This window comes from Triturus cristatus, chromosome 11 (genome assembly GCF_964204655.1).
Source record: "Triturus cristatus chromosome 11, aTriCri1.1, whole genome shotgun sequence".
Lineage (NCBI taxonomy): Eukaryota > Metazoa > Chordata > Amphibia > Caudata > Salamandridae > Triturus > Triturus cristatus.
This window is the reverse complement of record NC_140594.1, coordinates 437,585,319-437,603,873: the sequence shown is the minus strand read 5'-3', so window position 1 is coordinate 437,603,873 and position 18,555 is coordinate 437,585,319. Positions and strand designations below refer to the sequence as shown.

The 18,555-nt window shown below is 44.9% G+C and overlaps 1 protein-coding gene and 1 pseudogene across 2 annotated transcripts in view; one reads left to right on the top strand and one right to left on the bottom strand.

Moving 5' to 3' along the window:
• Positions 1–18,555, bottom strand: part of SLC23A2 (solute carrier family 23 member 2) — an 833,120-nt gene that overhangs the window by 250,631 nt on the left and 563,934 nt on the right. For both annotated transcript variants that reach the window (XM_085636370.1, XM_085636369.1), the window contains 2 exons: positions 14,448–14,564; positions 12,732–12,889 (listed from right to left, as the gene is read on the bottom strand). In XM_085636370.1, the coding sequence (XP_085492496.1) occupies positions 12,732–12,889; positions 14,448–14,564 (275 nt within the window). The remainder of the gene's footprint in view (positions 1–12,731; positions 12,890–14,447; positions 14,565–18,555) is intronic.
• On the top strand, positions 6,216–7,111 carry LOC146784409 (eukaryotic translation initiation factor 3 subunit F pseudogene; annotated as a pseudogene).

Here is an 18,555-nt window from a genome sequence, read left to right as displayed (position 1 = left end):
CTCAGTGTAATTTCCCCAAAGAGTGTTTACCCTCTGCCCAAAGAATGCCAACCTAGGTGAGGGAAAACCGATAAATATAGAAAACAGTGGTGCACCACTTTTACAATGTCTATTTTAGTGCAAAGTATATCCACAAGATTCCAGAGGCAGGAATTTTATTTCCATTCCTGAGACTAACATTGGACAAACCTGGAACCCTTACCTTTGGATGATAAATTGATTCTTGAATATTCTGTGCCCTGAAGAAGTCTATTTTTATGCGGACAAAACAGGTTGGCTAGTTTTCCTTGGCACATATTCGTGAAGCAACAATAAAGAGAAGATTTCTAATGACCACCGGAATCTTGTGGATATACTTCGCAGTAAAATAGACATTGAAAAAGTGGTGCCCATATCCCCAACTGCGCAGAGTGACTGTCACCCTGTCTCTAAACTAACTTGATAATTGGGGGCTGGCGCACCTTCCCCAGCGACCACCGGCTTATTTCTTTATGGCCCCAGTCTACTTGTTAAACAAAAGTCGAACAAAGTCACTAAGCTTGTTTACTGTTATCTTGATCAGCTGGTTACATTGTGCCGAGGCGCCGTCCAAAAAGATCGGGCTGCTACCTGGACTCGTCCTAGTTGGCAGGTCTCACTGGCGGATCACTTAAGGATAAGTGTCTTGTAGGAGAGTGGTCCCTTCCTCGTCGGGCGTTATGTTCTCTTGCCGGTCTCCAGCCTTCCAGCCACTCCTGCGCGGTCTCTGGGGCGTCGAAGAACCAAGCCTTTCCTTTTGCTTCAACACAAAGTTTTGCAGGGAACTACATGGTATACCGGATACCATTTGTCTTTGATCTGCTTCTTGATGTTCAGGAAGGTCCTCCTTTGTCTTTGGACTGCGACAGTTAAGTCCGGAAAGAAGGACAGTTCACTATTCTCATTCTTGAGTGGAGGATTCGATCGTTTGCAGTATGATGTCACAGCCTCTGAAATTCAGGAGCCTTGCCAATAGTGGACGCAGGGGTGCTCCCGGTTTGGGCCTGCCCCCCTGGGACCCTGTGCGCTCTCTCGACTGTGAAGTACTTAGATTCTTTGGACGTAGGTGATTCATGTTTAGGTCATCTACAAAGAGGTCCGCAGCCGTCCCTGCGCCTTTTCAGGAACCCCAATGATCCTGACGTTATTACATCTCGATCGACCTTCGTAATCGTTCAGCTTACTTTCTGCCATTTTCCGAGCAGCTTGTAGCTCTTTGATCTCTTGTTGCATTTGTTTAGTCTCACTGCTAAGCTCGGTGGTTACTACTTCCATGGCTTTCACCTTATCACTATATTTTTTTGTAAATTGGTCCTCATCAGTATCATTTCGATTGTAATGGAGTCCATACTTTGTTCCAGCGAGGTACGTACTCCCTCTAGGGCCTCCATGACATCCTTGAGGGTCAGGTCCCCTTTATCCGAGCTTACCAATTTATTTGCGTCTCCTCTGTTTGCAGCGTCTGATTCAGCCGGTTTCTGGGTGGCAATTCATCAAGTTTGGTTTGGAGTGTGCCCCTTTGTCCCTTGGTGCCAGACATTGGTGTTGGCGATTCGAGTCCAATGGAGAGCCCTCGTGGATACTGTCCGCCGCCTGCTCCCGGGGTCTTCCTCCCCAGACGACCTGTCGGGGTTCGCCCCAAGGGCTCTGATTTCGAACCCAACAATTATGTCTGGACACTGCTCCTCACCTCTCGTTCATCGGGCGGACCACTTGTGTTTGGTACTCTTCCACCTCTATTAAGCGACTCCGATCTCGCCACTCCTGCATTCAGGGATCTCGTCTCACTGTTATGAGCCACCCACTCATTTTCTTGTGCCTCGTGCGCAAGGCAGATGTTTAGCCTATTGCGCAGGTTGGCCAAAACCGTGCCGGAAAAGGGCCACTGCACTCCGATTTATTTGGGCCTGAATACCATCCAGTTTTTCCCAAGGGGGTATCCGGTCCTCCCCTCACAGTTCATCCGGGTTGCACCGCCTGCCCACCAGTTAAGCCGCACTCAGCTTGACAGGCCCAAGATCGGGCAATCGTTTGATAACCGGCAGCCTTTTATTTAGTGAGAGCGTTATGCGCGCTCACCCAAAGGTCTTCTGGAGGACCGGTGTCGGTTTCACCGGTTTCCTGTTGCTCCGCATTGCTTACAGCCATTAAGTTTAAATGAGCACGGTAGCTGCTCTCTGTGGCCCGCACGTCCCTGCGCCGCAGGGGAGACCGTCCATCAGCAAGATTAGGAGCTGGGGCTTTGATGGTCTTTGCTGTTTTCACACCCCTTCATGGAGCGCCTATTTCCGGGTCCGTCGTCGTTGGAAGTCTGTAGCGGCGTGACTCTGCACTCCGGGGCTTCTCGGCCTGTCTCAGCCACACTTTATCGTTGTTCTCTGCCGTCGGTGTCTTTAGCAGTCTTGATTCCGCGGCATCGATGGTAGCCATACTTCCACCACTTATCTGGGGTGGTCTTCGAATCAGTGTTCGGATATTTTAGTTGGTCGAGGCTAAGGAATGTTGGAGCTTCACCGGCGTGCGGCCATCACGATCGGTGCACAGGCCAGGCCCCGGGGACTTCTTTTTATATATCTAAAGAATGGTTCTATCTTTCCTTGAAGAAGATTGATTAGGAAAGAATATTTCAAGTGTAATAGAATGATTTATATGAAAATCAGATTCCACCTTGGGCAAGAAGACAGGGTGTATTCTTTATAGTATCCTATTAGAACGAAAATCAGTACAAGACCCTATTGTTGCATTAAACTAACTCTTCATGCAGACATGATTGCTATTAAAAAAAAACTGTTTTCCTTGCCATAAGTTGTAAAGGGGATTTATGATTAGGTTCAAACACTAGGCCCATCAGTTTTGGTACTAGGTTCAACCGTGGAGGTGAAGGTCTATTTATTAGAGAAAACACCTCATGAGGTCTTCAAGGAGGTCTTTAACTAAAGGATCTTCAAAAAATAATTTGCTGCGGAGAGCTTATGAATGCTGTAATAGCAGCTACATGAACCTTTGTCGATGAAAATGGTAAAGTAGATTTCGCTAGGTAAAGTAAAATGGCAAAATTACATTTTCATGGCCAGTAATAGGATCGTGACCATTGTCTTGCCACTATCTACATAAGCTTTTCCATTTAAAAGCGTAGCATGCTCTTGTGGAAGGATGCTCTGGCTCTTAAAATATTCATAGAGTCAGGGGATAGATTCAAATTGACCATACAGTCTGATTTCAGTTACCATGCTGCCAAATTCAAGACTGATGTTGTATCTAACCCTGAAACATGAGCAAGAGATCTGGTTTGTGTGGTAGATGCTTATGGTGTAACATGAGAGTTGTAGAAGGCCCACCACTAATGTCTTGGCCAGTCTGGTGCTATCAGAATTATTTTCCAATTCGGTTTCCATCAACTGACCACACCAGCATTGCCCATTGATTTCGGTTCTGCTACCCTGGATGCAAAGTCTCTGCATGTTTTGCTTGGAGCGGTGGTGAATAAGTAATGTTGGTGCACCCTATTCCTTGAAGATATCTTCTATTACATTGTCACTGAGCACCAGTTCATGATTTTCCTCATGACGACGATTGAGAAATTCTGCCTTTACATTCTGAACTCCTGGGATATAAAAAGCCATGAGTGGCAGCCCTCTGGACCAATGCCACAGTGTCTGAGCCTGCAGAGAACTGTCTCGATCTTGCTCGGCCTTGTTTGTTGAGGTAATACAGTGTTGTAGTATTATTTGTTTGAATGATCACTTCCTTCGCTGAGAGGGATGGAAAGAAGGGTTTGAGGGCTAGATGGGCTGTTTTCAGTTCTATAACGATTATTTGATACGTTTTCTCTTTGTCCGACCATATGCCCTGCATCAAAAATTGTCCCAATGTAATCCCCCACGCTGAAAAAAAACAATCTGTGACTATGGTATGGACTGGATGTTTCTATTGAAAAGGAATCCCCTAAAGTAGATTTTGGTTTCTGGACTGCCATGCAAGTGATTCTTGAGCAACATCTGTGAAGTAAAAGTTGTCTTCCCAGTTGCCCAATGTTTGAGACTATTGGTCTTCGAGGCATTGTTGAAGAGGTCTCAAACAGTCTTGTGTTTGGGATTTTAAATATGTAAGATGCCATGGATGCTAAAACTGGGACACTTGGCAAACTGTGGGTTTGTTTGTATGTTTCAGATCTGCACATTTCTTTCAGATGGATAATACTCTCCCCTTCGAAGGGCACACATCTTTGTTTAAAGTATTTGTTTGTAGCAACATATGTCAGGCATTGTACTGGTATATTGAAATTGATTTGAAGGCTGAGCTTGGTCAATAACCTTGTTGTGGTCTTAAAGTTAAGTACTGCTTTTGATTAGGAGTCTGCTTTTATCAACCAATCATCAAGATATGGATAAATAAAAATCTTTTTCTTTCTCAAATGTGCTGAGAATACTGCCATGCATCCTGAGAAGGATCGAGGTGCTTACATTTTAGACCATTTACTGACGCTGCTTGTTTCCAAACTAGGAATCTGAGGTACTTTCAGTGTAGACATGACACTGGTATGGGAAAATGTGCCCTGAGAATCTATTGCAGAAAGCCAGGCACCTCTTCTTAGGGGCAAGTAGACTTGATAAAGAGGCAATATCCTGAATTTTTCTTTGGTGCTAAATCTGTTAAAAAAAAAACAAAGCTCTAATAATGGTCAAACTTGTTAAGTTTGATCTTTCTTTAGTATAAGAAAATATCTTCAGCAGATTCCAGTGTTACACTGGGTTGATGGAACTTCTTCGATCACCAGCTTTCTGCATAAAGGACGTGTTTCGTCCTGCAATTCGGACACATTACAGTCCGATAATGGTTTTGGTGGAGCAGAAGAAATAACCTTGAATAGGATTTAGTATGCATGCAAATCTACAGCATCATCTGCCAAGAACAGATGCTTACAGGTTAAGTAACAATCGGTTTGAGGCATGTGTGGCTGTAGCTATACATGCTTTGCATAGACTGTATAGCAGTGCCATCCAAAGCGGTGGCTAACCTGTGGGCGTTGTAGTTCTTTGAAAGAGTGTACAGAGCACTGTCTCACCTACATTAGCTTGATGCTGTGCTAGAACAACCACACAATGTTTAGTGAAAGTGTGTGGTGTAGACCATGTAGCCGCTTTGCATAAATCAGCCAAGGAAGCACCTATCTTGCGAGTAGTGTGTGCTTCAAGGAGTGCAGGTAAAGTTCTTTTGGCTTTAACGTAACATGTCTGAATACATATAACTATCCACCTGGCACTGCCAGATTTGGACAGGGGCTTTCCTTAATAAGTGGGCGAAAAAGCAACAAAGAGCTGTTTGCGTTTGCGAAAATCTTCAGTTCTGTCAAGGGCTCTTTTAACATCTAATATATGGAGAGCCCTTTCCGCATACGAGTCAGGTTGAGGAGAGAACACAGGTAACTCAACTGATTGATTAAGGTGGAAATGAGAGACCATCTTTGGAAGGAATTTTGGGTTGGTGCGAAAGACCACTATCTCTGTGAAGCTGGAAGAAAGGTTCTTCTAAGGTAAGTGCTTGGAGCTCACTAAAACGTTTGAGTGAATGTGATGGAAATTAAAAAAGTGACCTTCCAAGATAGAAAGTGAAGGAAATAAATAGTTATGTAGTGGGTCAAATAGTGGGCCTATAAGTCTTGGGAGTACAATTTTAAGATTCCAGGTAGGTGCAGCTGGGATCCAGGGTGAAATCACTCTCTTAAGATCTTCCATTAAGGCTTTAATGACTGGTACTTTGAACAAAGACAGGTGTTGTCTATTTTGCAGATAGGCAGCCATCACAGCCAAGTGTAAGTGTATGGATGTGAATGTAAGGCCAGATAGCTGTAGATGCAACAAGTATCAAACAATGATTTGTATTGTAACATTAAATGGATTGATACTCTTATTGTGACAGTAACAGAAAAATCTTTTCCATTTAGCTACATAGTATGCTCTAATAGTAGGCTTGCAAGCTTCTTTGAGAATGGTCATACATTCAGGTGGGAGATTGAGATAATCGAATTCTATGACTGCAGGAGGCAAAATTGCTAGGTTGGGTTCCTCGGTATTTGGGTGCCTGATTTCTCAATGGTTCTGAGAGAGAAGGTCTGGGTTGAGGGGAAGCTTTTCATGGAGAACTACTGATGTTCCGGGGAGATGCTCTAACAGATTTTCGTATCCTTTCCTTCCAAAATGGCATCCACTGCACCGACATCTGGTTCCACAGCCTCTCCGGTGCCAGTTCCAGCAGCAACTGCACCCAGGGTACTGAACTGACCAGTGGTGCGGGTACACCCTGTGGTGTTGGCTTCAACCATTGACAGCTACGAGAGACGGAACGAGGGACGACGCCCGCATAATCGGGACTTTGCTAGGTTCAGTTGATAAACACTCAATTGAAGTTACCAACTGTTTCTCAGTTCCGCACAATGCATCGGAAGATGAGGTGGCTGTTGACATGAAGTTTGCCAAGAAAATGTATGAGCTGCATCGAAAGGTTGCATCCAATGAACAAATTGTTGGATGGAAAGCCACTGGACACAATATCACAGCGCATTCAGTACCAATTCATGAGTATTACAGTCAAGAGGCACATAACCCTATCCACGTGACCGTGGACACAAGCCTGCAGGGTGGACACATGAGCATTGATGCTTACATCAGTAGTCCAATGGGTGTGCCAGGAAAAACTATGGGAGTCATGTTCACACCTCTTACAGTGAAATATGTTTACTATGACACAGAACGTATAGGAGTTGATCTCATAATGAAAACCTGCACCAGCTCAAATCATGTGGTAGGACTTACGAGTGACTAATAGCAAGTGAGGTGTGCTTCAAGCCAGATGCAGGATAATCTGACTACCGTACTGCAGTATGCAGAGGATGTGCTGTCTGGTAAAGTTGCAGCTGGCAACACGGTGGGGTGATTCCTGATGGACTTAATAAACCAGGTCCCCAAGATTTTCCCTGAAGACTGAGTCGATGCTGAACAGTAACATCAATGACTTGCTGATGGTGACCTATCTTGCAAACCTGACTCAGGCCCATATTGCTCTCAATGAGAAACTGCTTAATCTCCAACAGTGACTGTCTGAACTGAGAAGTCATTAAGCCTTCACAGATTGGTAACCAGGTGGCGGTAAATATAGTGTTGCTTCTTCAGATGTGCATGGAGTCGTTTTTCCAGATTTGACTGATCCAGCCTTGGCAATGAGTTGACAGGTCTGAGATGGTTGAACATAAGTAGATCACCATGCTTATCGATGGAAATGATTGCTCAGACTGTTTTTGGCAGGTGCCTGGTCTACAAAACAAACTCTCAACCCTAATTTTATTTTACATGTTGAATTTGAATAACAATGTTCAATTGGCTAACAGATGAATGTTGTGATTTAGAGCCCAAAGCCAAATTTTCTGAGATAAACATAACTGTAGAGAATGTGTCCCCCTATTTTTGTAAATACATGGTTGTCATACCGTCTGTCCGGAGTAAGACAACCTTGCCAATCACGTGAGGTGTGAATGCTTCCAACGCTAGGTGAACAGCTTGAAGATCTCGGTAGTTGATGTGGAGACCCTGGTGTTTGGTGTCCCCAGAGACCCTGGACTGCGAGTACCCCAACCTGTCAGTGATGCGTCTGTTGACAGGATGGTGCGGGGAGCAAGGTTGAGGAAAGACCGCCTTTTTATTAGGGTGTGTATGTTCCACCACTGCAGAGAGCAACGAGTGTGGCTGTATATCAACACCAGATCCTCTAATTGACCCTGTGATTAAGGCCACTGTTATGCTTGACATTCCTGCAGCGGACGCATGTGTAGTCATGCATGTGGCACTATGGAAATGCATGAGGCCATCATCCCCAGTAGGCGCATGACAATTTTGACTGTCAGTTGTTTGGCTTGGAAAAGTGGTAGTAGTGTTTGGAAATGTTGGATTCTTGCTAAATTGGGATAGGCTAATCCCACCTGTGTGTTTAGGATAGCCATCGGACACGGTTGAACTTGTAAAGGTTGAAGATTAGATTTTTGGACATTGATAGTGAAACCTAATTGATGGATCAGGTTTATGGTATTTGAGTGTGTAGTTGCCACAGAGGAAGAGTGCTGGCTTAGAACAGTCATTTGTCAAGATACGGAAAGACATGGACATTTTGTCTGCGTAAATTTGTTACTACCACATCTAAGCATTTGGTGACTACTTGAGGTGCAGTAGTAACACAGAATAGGAGGACTTTGAATCGGTAGTGTTTGCCTTTCACAAATCTCAGGTATTTGCGATGATCTGGATGTATGGGAATAGGAAAGTAGGCGTCCTTTAAGTCTAGGGCAGACAGAAAGTTGCCTTGCTTGAGAAGTGGGATCATGTCTTGGAAAGTGACCATATGGAAATGCTCTGACAGAATGTAATGATTTAAGGGCCATAGATCTAAGATTGGCTGTAAAGTTTCATCCTTTTTGGGGATTAGGAAGTACAGGGAGTAAACTCCTGACCCCTGATGTTGTAGAAGGACGGGTTCCTTTGAGCAAGAGAACTTGCAATTCCTGTTTAAGTAGTGTTTGGTGTTCCAGAGAGATTCTGAGTGTGAGGTGGAATGTTTGGGGTGCAGTAATGAGCTCCAGACAATCATGTTGAATAATGTCCAACACCCACTGGCTTGATGCTATTGATTGCTATGTGGGTAGAAAATCTTGTAATCGCCCCCTTCAGGTTTTGAGTGCTCGCGGGTAAGGAGAGGGAAGTCACTGTTTGGTGTTGGGAGCGGCACCACATAGGGAAGCACCTTTGCCTCTACCTTTAGGAGCCTCTATAGTAACCTCGGGAGAAGAGTGGTGACTCTGGCCACATTGGTAGGAGGTAGAGACATCTGAGGAGGTGGTTATTGAAGCCACTTGATAGGTGGAGCAGTGAAAGGAGCCACAAGGACTAGGTAGTTTAAGTGCAGCTATAGACTTAGCAGTCTATGTATTTTTTTCCATTTTTCCTAGGGCCAGGTGAACCTGGGGGACTGAAAAGATTTTCTCGAAAGGGACATTTAATGGACTTTATTGGACTTCTAGCTGAAAGCTAGATATGCAGAGCCAGGCATGGTGCCACAGTAAGATACTAGTATTGATGCCCCTAGCGCTGGTATCTGCTGAATCTAAGGCACAACAGATAGACGTTTTGGAGATGAGCTTGCCTTCGGAGACAAGCTCTTCTCTTGTGCTCCTCTGAGAGATACTGGAAGAGTTGCTTCATTATGTCCCAGTGGGCACGGTCATACCTTGCAAGCAAATCCATTGAGTTGGCAATACGCCAATGGTTGGTGGATTGAGCTGCCACCCTTTTACCAGAGACTTTAATGATTTTGCTTTCCTTATCAGGAGGTTCTGCATCACTGGCAACTAGGGAATTCACTTGCTTGCGAAAGTTAGGAACAACAAGCGAGTCAGGACGAATCTGTCCCTTGATGTAGATGGGGTCAGTTGGCGAGGCATTAGATTTAGTAATGCACCCTAGAAGTGATGATTCATGGTCTTCAAATATGTCTGTATGTCGTAATATACCCTTAAGTATAGGGAGGCACTGGGTAGCCCTATGTGCGGGAGAGAGTCTTTCTAAAAGAAAAGTCCTCTTCCAAAGGTTCCTAGTGTAGCTCGACCTCATGAAAAGTAGCATCTCTTCCAATGAGCTCCTTGTACGGTGTGGATTCATCAGAAAGAGAAGGACAAACAGGGACAGGTCTGGATCGCTGTCCCCTGGAGGGTCTATATCATATGCACTCCAGGGGTAGGGTGGGGGTGATGCTACATCAAAGTGTCATCCCCTGCTCCCTTTCCACCTAATAAACAGTGTGGAGACCCTTGAGGTGTAATGTCTAAGGGATCTCCAACAGAGTGTTAGAGAAGGTGAATATGGTGGAGGTGGAGAAGGTGGTGGCAAAGGACTGGTGGCTATGTTCACCACCTTCTTTTGTTTGGCCAGAACTGGGGTATCAATGGCCTCTTGGAAGGGTAGTCTCTTTGATGGCGACAAAGCCAAAACCAAAGGTTTGGCAAGAATGCGCCCTGTGTGGAGCTGGATGTGTATATTCTATTGGCGAGCATCCAGTTTTTCTTGCAATTTGTGGAGAATAAGTTCCACAGGCTTGCCAGGATCAGATTTCAGAGCCGGTTTAGTAGGTTTTGGAGCGGAGGTGTGTTTCTGTTTCAGCACCAAAGGTCCGGTCAGAGCTGAAGATGGGGCTAGTCGGCTTGGTATCAAAGATCGACTCAGAACAGAGGTGGGTGCCGGTTTCGGCTGGCGTTTCAGAGCCGAGCCCAAGGGCAAAGTGCCAAAAATCAGTCTGTCAGTGTCCCGACCATGGCCCAAAGTCAGTGGCGGTCTGAGGGCCTTTGTTTGGTAGGGACCATATGTCTTAGGTTGTTCGAGAATGGGCTGAGGGACAAGGGCTACTGTACAGACAGATTGTTGAGCCGAGCCGATGAAATGTCCTGCATTACCATTTTGAGCTCTAGGTCAGAACATCCCTCAACAGAGAATGTTTCTTCCTCTTCCAGATGGTCCTCGGAGTTGTACCTCATCTTCCTCGACATCTTGATGTCGGGAGTCTCTTCAATACTGCTCTGCTGCATTTGGCATCGACGTACAAGACAGTCTATTAGAGTCTTTTTCAACCAAAAAGATCGTCAAGCCTCGCAATCCTCCTGCCTGTGTTCCGGTGGCAAATGCAGGTTACAAACTGGCTGGATATCGGTCCTGGGGTATTTTGCGTGACAGTTTATGCAGAAACTGAAAGGTTCCATCACAGTAGGGCATCCTCTGGTGAACTTGGTGTAGAATGAAATTGAGGCCCCGAGGGGCAGCGCCCTTGAGGGCCACAACTGAAGAACGTCAATTCGACAAGTGATACATTTTTTCTGTACCTTGATACGCAAGATGGAATACGCGATTGAAAACAATATCGATGAGGATGAGCACAAACCAAACAGAGCTGCAACTATCTTGACCCAGAGCGCAGGCACACACTTTCGAACCAGATGGCAGAAAGAAAATCGAACAATGGAGTCTATGTCCATTCACATTATCACAAGGAGTAAGTTACTCAACCACTTGACTCGAAAGACTTCTCTGAAAAAAAAAAAACTTGCACTCATCCGGACCCAACACTGGATGGCAGGAGTATGCAAAGCATGTGTATCTACAGCCACAAATGCCTCAAACCAGTGGTTCCCAAACTGGGGTCCCTGGACCCCTAGTGGTCCGTGGCATATTCCCAGGGGGTCCCCAGGCAGCAGTTTTAAAAGCACTGTAAAGTTCCTTGTATAATCAACAGTTTTCAAAGCACCAATAAAAGTTTCAAGATAACTCCGGTGATTAATGTACCTGCTGGAGAGAGAGATGGTAGTTTTGTCTATTGGCAGCTTTGACTCCTCTAAGGAAGCGCAGAGGTTTAATATGCCTGCTGCAAAGAACATGTACCATGCATTTAAAAAACAATATTTTATGTACATAGCTCAGTGGGTTACGGCTTTTGTCACTGTGCTTCTGTTGTTATTGTGAAGTTCATAAGTTACAACCGTAAACTAACACAGTGAGCTATGAACTGCCATCAAAGAGCTGCATTCAAACTGCATGGTACAAGATAGTAAGTTATGTTTTCTCTCTGTCTTTCACTATCCTGATGCTGCTAATAAAGGTTTATTTGGGTAGAAATAAATTCTTATTATTAATGTCAATGCTAACCACTGTTATGTTATGAATCCTGAGTTTGTGCTTCTCCAGACCAAGCACTCTTAAAAAATGCCTACCAATATAGATGACATGAATCCCACACCTTGAAGTCCCCTTTGCCTTATGTAACATTTTCTATACACTGATTTGCACATGTATGATTCGTCTCTGCCCTACACTGGTATGAGAGATGCTATGAAACAAATGCAATACATGTGACAGAGGAGCTATGGAGAGATAAGAGGCACTGTTGGAGGGTGATAGTGAGGGAATCATTGAGGAGCCCCAACAAAAGATCGTTGTATCCTGCTACACAGAAAGGTCATCATTTACTATGCTTTAAAAGCGAATACAATTCTATATATAATGACAAATGTATGTGAAATGCACAGTTTTCAAAATTTTCCTGGGGGGGTGGGGAGACAGCCCACCAAAGCTCCCTTTGTAGTGGTCAGGGTCACTCGCTACACTTGGTGCGCACAGTGGAGGGACTGTTCTGACAACATTTGCGAGGGCTGCCTTGGGTTTCCAGTACGGCCCTGCCAGAAGCAGGAGCCTCATACCGCAAAATAAAAGCAAACATTGAAAAGTTAGTCGCCGAGGTGCAGCTCCAACCTTCCCATTAAAATCTTTACATTTTTGCCAATTTTTTCAATATAAAAGAATGAAATCTTTGGCTATTAGAGTATTTGTTTGGTACGCACTTATTTGTGTATTTTTCACGGACTTCTGTATTAATATCTGAAATTTAAATAGTAGAAATTGCTTGGGGGTCCCCGGCTTCCAATAGTGACTTACTGGGGGTCCTCAGGAGTCAAAAGTTTGGGAACCACTGCCTCAAACTACAGGTTTCAAGCAGTATTGTTAATTTATGGAGAGTGCACGCAATCAATTCCCAAGCCCCATACAGGGCAGTCTCTACATAGCCCATGCTGCCCTATGGCGGGCACATGCACAACTTAACTGGAATAAAATGATCACCCACAATCTTACCTGCATCCAAAAGTAGTTTGCAGCAGAGTTGTGATCCCCACACAGAAGAAAATAGTTCCAATAAGTTGGCTGGTGGCCCACTGATCAAACCCCACACACATGGCCTCAGCTAGCAAGAAGGGTACTGCCACTGTGCCACTGAAACATGTCAGGTAATGCTGGAGAACGAAGGAGCAAAAAAATGTGTTAGGTGGAGCTGATTTTCACAATAAATGCTCGCTTCTGAGGCAATCGAGCCTTAGTATCATCCGCAACCATGACAATATTCCTTTCATAGACATTCCTAAAGGTCAAAATGACTACAAAAGCATTAGAGTTTAAGACAAAAGATCACTCTTGGAGGCTAAACAATACTTTAACATGCCACAACAGTTTACAAGCATAGTCTAGGGCACAAACGTCTAATGCATCACTCCAGGAGTCTGTGAGGGACCTCCAAGTTATAGGTTCAAATTTCGACGAGTTCTTAGGTTTTACTAATTCCGAGCCCAATAAAATGATTGCCATTCAGTTGGATAACAAAGGTACATCATATAGGGCCAATATGACCCCCTAGCTGACCGTGTCCTTTGCAGATATGCATGTTATTTATTTAAAGGGACTGGTCTCACAGTGCTTAAAGAGCAACTGCTGTGAAAAGTTAAGCTTTATTTACCTTCGGTCATAAAATGTTATTTGAACATAAAAGGTCTGCACTTTTCAGTCTGGCCATACCCTTCAACATTCAAAATAGAATTCTTCAGTCTCACTCAACAGATGTTAGAACTATGTATGGAGGGTGGATGAGAGGCAATACGAACGAGTAACAGGTAAAGAGAAAAAGCGTATACAAGTTGACAAGCAATAGAAAAATCGTTGGGGAAAATCTTTATGTAGCTTTATTTCAGGTACGCTTGGTTTGAATTGTTTGGAAACAGCCAACACGTTTCACCCAAACAAGGGCTTCTTCAGGGCAATTAGCGATGCCGTGTTGCGGGCATCATAGGCAAAGGCAGGCGTAATGGGTATTTGAGGTCGTCAGTGACAAAGACTCAGACTCAAAGAGCCGCCTGTGGGTATATACCACTGTAGTCCAGTGTTATGCCGTCCGTAGAGTGGTGCGCACTCAGTTGATATATTAATTTGTTTGTCGATCGAAGTGTTGTCTGGAAGGAGCCGTGTCCGGATATCGTCCTGTTGTCTGCCTTTCATCCCGCAGACAACAGGACGATATCCGGACACTGCTCCTTCCAGACAACACTTCGATCGACAAACACGACTTTTCTATTGCTTGTCAACACTGTATCTCTTTACCTGGTACTCGTTCGTATTGCCTCTCATCCACCCTCTATACAGGTTTCTATTCATGGTCAAGGGGCAGCTGATCATTTGAGGAGGGCAATAATAGCATACCACGTGACAGATCCAGGTAGTGCAGTCTACTACAACCCGGCTGCTTTTCCTTTCTTGTAGATGTTTGAACTATAATAATATTTTTTATACACACAAACGTCAAGAGGCAAACAATAATGCAAGCATAGTGGTTTACAGCCTAAATTCACATCAACTTAAACTGGCGGATAAAGACCTCAGAGACAGGGCTCTACTTCACATCCACTGCCTAGAATTGACTTTGCTCCTGATTGAGAGAAAGGCCTTAGGTGACTGGTCCAGAACACCCACAGCAACAGACCAGAACAACTTGTATACAAGTGCACTCGCACAGAGCAATATTACCTGCAAGCCTAAGAATATACACAGGTACCAAGGTGGAACGTCTTCCACAGTGTAGATCATGTCATTTCTATGTGGGTCTATGCTTCCATTGCTGTCCAGGGTCTCCGACAAAGAACTCTATTGAAACAAGAAAGAAAAAATGCTTGAAAATTATTTTTAAAATAGCCACCGGAAAGAAAAAGAGAATTAGAAGTTGGCTGAAACAACTGCGCAGTGAGTCTTGAAGCACGTGCTGATGGGCATGCTAGTTCACAATCTACATCACAAGCCAGAGTTCCTGTCAAGAGAGCAGATTAATCAAATAGAGTCCTTTCGCCTGCTTTCGGTTCAAGCCAATGGAATGGTCCTACAACTCAACAGTACAACAAACAGAAGTAGCCAAGCGGCCATCTCATTTTAAGAGCAATCACACTACCTCTCTCACCACTCTTACCCGATTACAACAAAAAGGATTTGATGAAAAAATATTTTTAAGCCCCCAAGGTGAAATAAATATTTATCACTGTTAAATGTAATACTTTTAAAATAGAGCAAACATCCTTTATTAGAAATGAAGACTCCTGAATGTGGATTCTAACGAACTCTCAATTAAGGCGAGATAACTTTTACGCTCAGCAACCCCAAGAGCATAACCCTCAGTATTCTGCTTTCATCTGCTCGGTTTAGAAAAAGAAAAGCCAACAAAAAAGTGATGGTGGAATGCCCAATTTAACCTCGGCTACTACTACATATATTGGTAGCATTCCTGTCTATTTTTTCGGACTAAGCCTACCAGATAGTGCAACTGCCTAGTTTGGTAGAGACATCTTCGGGACATACTCAAAGCTTTCCTGAGAATGCATTCCACCCATTCTACGTCTGGACCGAAGGCTAGGAATATACTCAGTGCTTTAAATGGGCCGGTACTCACCGGTACGGAGTACCGCCACTTTTTATTTTTCTCCCTTTGAGTACCGGAACTTTTCCTTCGCCAAGGACAGTACCGGTACTCAGGGGAAAGTCAGGCAGTGCAGGCTCCATGGCACTGGAGAATGTGCTGCGCATTAAGTGCTCGGCTCGGCTGCTGCCGAAAAAGAGAAGGCAGAATGGAGGGAGGGGCAGTGTATGCCTCTGAATGGAGCTGCTGCTGAGCAATCCAGCAGCGGCTCATTAGCATCACTTATTGGCTGTTTAGGGTTGTGAATGGCCTGCGGCCCTCTGTGAATAAAAGTAAAGGGTCCGATCAGGCCCTGCCCAGTCAATCACACTGTAGGTGTGGGACTCTGAGCCTATCCCCTACCCCACAAATCTAATTACAGCGTAACACCCGAGATGAATGCACCTCTCAGCAAGAGTCTGCGAAGGGGGGGGTATTACACGCTACACAGAATCAGATTGGGAAGGCGGACATTGGGTGATGGGATGGTGCCCAAGGGTCTCTCTGCTGTTCTTCCCTGCTCCCTGTCCAGGCTAGCGCCCTGAAGCTATAGTTTGCTTAGTTTGCTGGGAAAGGGGAAGAGTTAGTGAATTGGCCTTGCTGTGTGCCTGTTGTTAGCACCTTCGCTCCAGTGTCTTTCAGGCCTTGGTGGGGGGTTTATGTTTGCATAGGCTGTGAGGCATCTTTCCCAGATAGGAAAATTGAGAGGATGTAATGTTCGGGCCGGTCAGAGCTGCCTAACAAGGAACTATGAAAAAAGATTTGAGTCCCAGCTTAAGCTCAATATCCTGTGATTCTGAGCTAATGCCTTAATTGTCCTAGGCCTAAAACTAAAATTATTGTGACTTTCTGTAATGTAACTGGTGCTCATGTAATCTCTGCCCTTGTGTGTCTGCTATGTTTGTGTGTTTGCCTGCATTTGTATGCCTGTTTTTGTAAGAAAAAAGTGAGAGGAAGAGAGAGAATCAAGACACTCTCAGGAGGTATTTTAAAGAAAATAGGTGAGACTGTGTGCACATGTCTGCTCGGCGACAAAGATTCAAAGATTCATAAATAACGAAAAAAAGGGTTGGTGGGTGAGTGAGTGGATGGATGAGTGAGCAAGGGTGGATGAATAGATGGATGGATGAGTGAAATCATGCATGGGTGAAAGGGTGGATGATTGGCTAAAAGGGTGGATGATGGGTGGATAAGTGAAAGATTGGATGGATGAATGAAAGGGTGGATAATGGAAGAGTGAAAGAAAGGATTGAGTGAAAGGGTGGATGGAATGAAAAGGTGGATGGAATGAAAAGGTGGATGGAATAAAAGAGTGAAAGGGTTGACGGATGGATGAGCGAATGGATTGATGGATGAGGGAAAAGGTGGATAAAGGTAGGTTTGGATATGAAGGGTGGATAGACGGAATGGTGAAAAACTGAATGATTGATGAAAGACTGAATAGGCGATAGAATGTAAAGGTTAAATGGTGGACATCAGCAGGTAAATGGTAGGATAAACGGATGAATGGCTAGATCGATGGAAGAGACAAGAGATTTCTTCTGGGGAGGGTCATGATTGTTTGCTTCATTTACTTGGTGCCATAAGATCTTTTGTTCGAAGTGGGGGTATTTTCAGTTTCTTCCTACTCGCATGCTCACAAATATATAGTATTGTGCCAAACAGCAATTAACAGTATGACATTAAAAAGGTGCAACTATTTGTTAACATATTATTGCATTTCTCTTTCATTTTGTGTAATAAGTTAACTTGCTTTGTTTATATCAACACATTTCTCATGTGTTTTGGTATGTGCTGCAACTAATATATAAGTCGTTAAGTTTCATCTTGTCTGGCCTTTAGCCCCGCCCCTAGCCCCGCCCCTTCACTACACCTGTAGCTCATTTTAATGAGTACCTGCACTTATTTTTTCCCATTTAAAGCACTGATTATACTTAACTCCTTCATTTGTTCCCACCAGCAGCCTTAAACACAACAATGAAAAGACTACAAATCCCATGAGTCTCTGCAGTGGTCTATAACAATAACCATAGAGAACATCCCAATAAATGCAGGATTAAGGAACAGCACTTCCTCTTTTTTTGCTGCTCAGCAGTCAGATAAGTGCCTTTCCTTGATTACGCATTTATTGTGATGTTTTTCTCCTATTGAGGAGTGTGCTGTGTTGTACTGTTTCTTGGTATTTGCCGCAGTGAGATCTTATTCGGGTTTCCTTGCTGCAGCGTTTCGCCACTTCACTTCCTCTCAAGCAGACGCTCGCCTCAGGGAGGCTTCGGGCGCTTCCTCGGACCCATTTACCCTACCGTCGCCTCTGCAGTCGGGTGGAAGGATCGGGGGGCGTGAGAGTCTTCAATGTGTGCTGCTCTTGTGCAATGCGCAGTGACCTAGCAAAATTCCTAGGGGGCGTGTGCTGGCTTGCTGGATGAGAGTGCCCCGCTCTATAAAGTTTCTCAGATTTTTAGGTCTCGCCTGGCTATCGCGTAAGCGATCGCTCAGCGAGACCCTAGTAAGGGGCTCCCAAAAGTGCTCCCAAAAGCGGATTGCATGGCGAGCACGCGCACAATCACGTGCATCGTGCCGCCATGCAATCCACTTTTGGGGAAGCGCTTCAGGCCACTGGCGCGTGCACTGGCGATGGGCGTGCGGTTACGCGCACAATGACGAGCAGAGGCACCATATGGCTTTACTCTATCGTCATGGTGCGCGCACATCGCACACCACTCGCCAGCCAGCCTGCTTTCACTTTTGCGCCTCAGTCTTGTTCTGTCTGCTCACAACCTTTTCGCATTTCTGTTGCTGTCTACCACGCTGCCTGCGCCTTCACACTGCACCCAGCTCCTGTTCCCAACTCCGCCTGCCTCTTTTCTTTACTTGTCTATCTTCTTGGCTCTGCGCCCTTCCCCCAGCTCCATCTGTCTCCTACTGGATCTCACTTTCCCGGTGTCTGATTGCCTGCTCCTCTTTCCGGTCACTCGGCACCACATCCTGTGACTTCCTACCTCCACTGCTTCCCTCTGGTTGAATGTCAGCTATACTCCATGTCTGGCCTTATTCGTGTTTTCCTGTCTCAACCTCCCCCCCCCCCCCTCTTCCTGTTTGCATGCCCCCTCATTATCTGCCGCTGTCTGAATATCAGCCATGCTCATTGTGTCCCTATCTTCCTAATTCTTTTCCGGTCTCCTCTGATCCTGC